The sequence below is a fragment of the Drosophila ananassae genome (assembly GCF_017639315.1).
Source record: "Drosophila ananassae strain 14024-0371.13 chromosome Y unlocalized genomic scaffold, ASM1763931v2 tig00000087, whole genome shotgun sequence".
Lineage (NCBI taxonomy): Eukaryota > Metazoa > Arthropoda > Insecta > Diptera > Drosophilidae > Drosophila > Drosophila ananassae.
In genome coordinates, this window is record NW_025319052.1 from 1,013,615 (window position 1) to 1,018,202 (window position 4,588).

At 38.3% G+C, this 4,588-nt stretch overlaps 1 protein-coding gene across 1 annotated transcript; it reads right to left on the reverse strand.

The window, feature by feature from the left end:
• Positions 1-2,857: 2,857 nt before the first annotated feature.
• Positions 2,858-3,520, reverse strand: LOC116655072. The gene is made up of 2 exons (XM_032452125.2): positions 3,262-3,520; positions 2,858-3,211 (listed from the first exon to the last, which is right to left on the reverse strand). Exons 1-2 carry the CDS (start codon positions 3,418-3,420, stop codon positions 2,858-2,860), a joined length of 513 nt encoding a protein of 170 aa, XP_032308016.1. The 5' UTR covers positions 3,421-3,520.
• Between the last annotated feature and the right edge of the window lie 1,068 nt (positions 3,521-4,588).

A 4,588-nucleotide genomic window follows, 5' to 3' on the forward strand; every position in this document is an offset into this window, starting at 1 on the left:
TCGGTAAATTTAAGTCTCAAGTTTAATAGGACACCTATATCGTTAACCAGAGTTAATCGTTCTTAGCCGTACTTTCTCCCATAGAGAAAGTACATAGCCTGGTGAGGACTAGATTGGTAAAAAGACATGTGTTTACAGTTCGATCCACTAAGCTTCAGGTTATTTGCTAAACACCAATTTTGAAGTTTTGAAGTGAATTAGTTAAGGCAAGGGGCAAGTCGTTAATGAACAGTCTAAGCAGTGGGGCTTGAGAATTGGGGTTCTTGCGCGGTCAGTTGGGTATCCCAAAGTTGGGTATCCCAAAAGACAGAGTCTACTTATACGAAGCGAATGGTTAACAGAGTCAAATGCTTTACTGAAGTCAGTGTAAATAACGTCTGTTGGAAGCCATTCCGGAACCCATCCGTGATAAAAAATGTTAACTCCAACAAGTTGGTAGTGGTGGAGCGGCGCTTTATAAAGCCATGATGGCATGGAGTTATTATTGAACTACATAGGTGTTGCAAATTTGGAGCGATAAGTTTTTCAAAAAGCTTTGGAATTGCTGACAAATTAAAGATGCCTTTATAATTTGCAGCTTTGGATTTTTTCCCTTTTTTTATGCAGCGGAATAATGAATACAGCCAGCAATAATACAGGACAAATGTTGCCAGTATGTTGGCGGTTTGGACGAAGGTGGTATGTAAGAACATATAACATACAAAGATTGATCGGACAAAGTGATTTTGATGCAAAGAAATTCTATGTCACCAAGCTTTTGTGATTTTACATCTTCAGAAGCGAATTTGGAGTCTACAGAAATTAACAGTCCTTCTCCCCTTCGCAGAGTTCTATCACATCTAAAAGTGGTGTACCTACTAGGAAACCCTTCTGTTGGACCAAGCAGCCACCAAAAAGTGCATTTAAAATAATCATAAAATGCTTAGCTGCAGCTGTTGTTATCAGCGTGTATTCTTCTCTGTTTTGTCTCCCAGTTTCGCATACGCTTTATTGGTATTTGTAGCGCATGCACTTTGGGAGCTTTGGTGGAGCTTCTGCGCAAGCTCTTAGGTTTTAGGCACTTGTAATTCGGCATTGTTTTGGTTCGGCCGCGGAATTTTTTTTGGGGTTAAATTGACCCACAATAAATAAAATTGAACCTTGTCTATTAATTCGGCCGCTATCAAAACGCTGATAGCTCAACACCTTCGAAGCTTAAGATCTCCGGCTTTAACCATATTTCTGTAAATACAATATGTGAGAGGCAAAGAAAGAACTATCAGAATACAGTTCGGGAAGTTTAGTACGTAACCCTCTAGTATTCTGATAGGTAAGTGTTAATGAAGACATTAGTTTTTTGAAACTGAGGAAGATGAGGTGGAAGGTTGGTCAGTGGCCGTAACACCCGTGGGAGTTTTACACCCACAGGTTTGGTTATTGTTTTTTCACCGTACTTGGCTGATGTTCTTGGACGAAAATGTTCTCTGGCCAAAAGCTGGCGAAACAAATCGTCTTGAATACCTGCAAGGGCACACATATTTTGAAAGATGTGCCTGGTGTATAAATATTTAAATTTTGTAATATCCACCACCTTTATGTCGACTTTTGTTTTGGCTTTGATGTAAGCCGAGATATCAATCTCAGAAGTATCAGGGGCAAGCCGGGAAACGAAAATATGTTTCGATGGTGGGATCACCTGCAAGGGTGCCGCCGTAACTAACACTGCGGCATCAGGACATACCGGGTCAACCGACGGTTGATTACCCTGTTTGGTGACTGTTACGGGGGTTTGAATTATTGGGTCTGGGATCACGTGAAGCGGTGCCACAGAGGACATATCGGACAATTGCTCATTAATCCTGAGATATTCGGAAGCCTAATTTTTCTCAGATCCGGCCCTTAAGTGGGCCAGAGATATAAGCGGCTGCATAGTTGTCGGCTGAGCAGGCTGAAGATTATTCGCTACAAGCACATCACTAAAAGAGGATTTGTTACGCTTTGGAAACTCATTTAGTAGTTGAAGACTACTAAACTGTGTAACTAATCAACTCCTTGAATCCTGAATAGGGTGGTAAGGTTGATTGGCAGTGGCTAATGATCATAGGGTCAACACAGCCCTTTTTCGTGATCTTTTAGTTGTTCCTCCCGGTGTTCAGGTTTGATGACTCCAATTGGAGTCCCAGTGTGTCAGCCATTCTTTTGGAGATTATGTTATCCTGCTATCCAGAATCTAGGAGTGTACGGCATTGGTGAGGGGATCGGGCCCGTCCATGTAGAGCTACTTGTGGGGTTGGTATCATTTGTGAGAAGGGCTGAGGCTGAACCACTCGTGATGAGCTGGAAAACAAGCGAAACGAAGAAGGAGAAAAGGGCACACCTGAGCGAGCTCAAATGCTGAGTCGGGCCGAGCCGAAGTTAAATTACCCATGCAGCGTATAATATTAGATATATATCGGATCGTATATAGTTTGCCGATTTTTATAAATTATTATTTTTTATTATTATTTATTATTTTTTATAAATTATAGTGTTATTAAGAAAACACTAAAATTAGGGAATTTCCTATCATTGCTTATATCGACTCAGAAAATAATCCTGATCTAGAATATATAAACTTTATGGATATGTCTCCTACATTGCGTTGATCAGTTTTGACCAACATTATAATACCTTCGGAAAGGGTAAAAATATAATGAAGGCTTGCAAATGTTTGGAGAAAATTAAGTAATTAAAAATATACTTTTAATTTCGTATATCATATAATCAGATCGGACAAACACAGAAAATTGTAAGTTCTTTGGTTATAGCGTACATATATTTATACAAGCTAAGGCATGCCGATCGTAGACTGCTGTCCGCAGTAATAAAAAAAGATTACTTACTCTGCAGCGTCATCAGTAGTACCACTATTTCGGTCGGCCAATCCTTCACATTTAATAAGAACTTCTTGTAACTTTTCTTGGACTAATTGTTCCCGTAAAGCTGAAGCGTCGGACTCTTTCCATGCATCGCCCAAGGTATCCTTAAGCTTTTGCATTGCTTCATCGGAGGCTGCCGTCAATTCAAGCGCAAATCGCAACTTATTCTCTGACGATAATATTTGTGGTCGAAGTACTTCATTATCATTAACTTCATCCACATATCGTCTATGTAAGTTAAATATAATATCACTGTACCTTTTAATTCGTGACGCCTCAAAGTGTCGTTTAGCTTCCATTAAAAATTGAACAACCTGGGTGCAAAGTTTGAAAAAAGGACTCTTAGAAGAGATGCGATTCTTACCCGATTAGCTTCATTAAAAAAATCATCATTGATATCAGAATACAAGTTTAGTTCAAGGACATCAGTCTCATCCACTATATCTTCATACACTAGTTCCGGTTCCAAAGATTTTTCAACATCATTAGGTCTTTTCGTTTTCTTCTTTTCCTTAGGAGCCATCTTAGGAAATAATATTTGTTTACTTTGTTTGAATATAGGGTTTTCCTTTATTTTACTTTTCTTAGAACATTTGACATATTTTTCTTTGAACTATAGCAAGTAATATGTATATCTAATTTATTTTCCATTGATACACTTAGAATCGCAATAAGCATAAATTATAATTTTTATGAACGGCTGTCCACGAAGTGACGATCTGCAAGCCTTGGTATGCGTAAGGAGACTCTATGTACATACATATGTACATATACATATATAGACGAAGAATTCAAAATTTTCTGTAGGCATCCTATCTGAATGAATAATATATTAATCGAAAGGTATTATTTTAATTAAATAATTTTTGACGAAACATTTTTCAAAAGTTATTTGGTTTGGGAGAAAGTAGGGTGGAAGTAAAAAAATTTTGGATCACTAAATTGGGGCTGGTGGACACATTTTAGTCCCAGATAAAAAAATTGAGATGTTTGTTACTAAAATACGAGCCTCATTTGTTCTACAACTTTAGGTGTTGAGCTATCAGCGTTTTGATAGCGACCGAATTAATAAAGACTCCACAATTCGATTTCAATACTTTTATTGGGTCAATTTAACCACAAAACAACTGCAGCGGCCGATCCCAACTAAACCGAATATACAAGTGCCTAAACCCTAAGAGCTTGCGCAGAAGCTCCACCAAAGCTCCAAAAGTGCATGCGCTACAAAAGAGCAACAAAGCGCATGCGAATCTGGGAGAAACAAAGAATATGGAACAGCTGATAACGGGCCATTTGTGGACCACTGCGGATAGTTACACTGAGAGAATTAAATAGAAATAATTATGATATTTGATGCTGGCACAAGTCCCAACATTACGTTCACGTTAAAAAATTAAAAAAACTTTGTTAATTAAAAAATTCATAACTTCATTATTAAAATATTCACAATTAATATTATTGCTCAACACCACACCACATGTATACTCGATCAAGCAAGAACAGGAAGAGGAAATAAGCAACTTGACTTAAGCATAAGCATTCAAGCATAATAAGCAATAAGCTGACTTGAATAAGCAAGTCAGCAAGAAAGACCCCCGTGGGTAAGTCTGCCATTCAAGTTGGAAAGTTCCCTTGGAAGAGTTATTAGTACAGGCTGAAGGACCCCCCGTGGGTAATTCCGACAGTCCTAA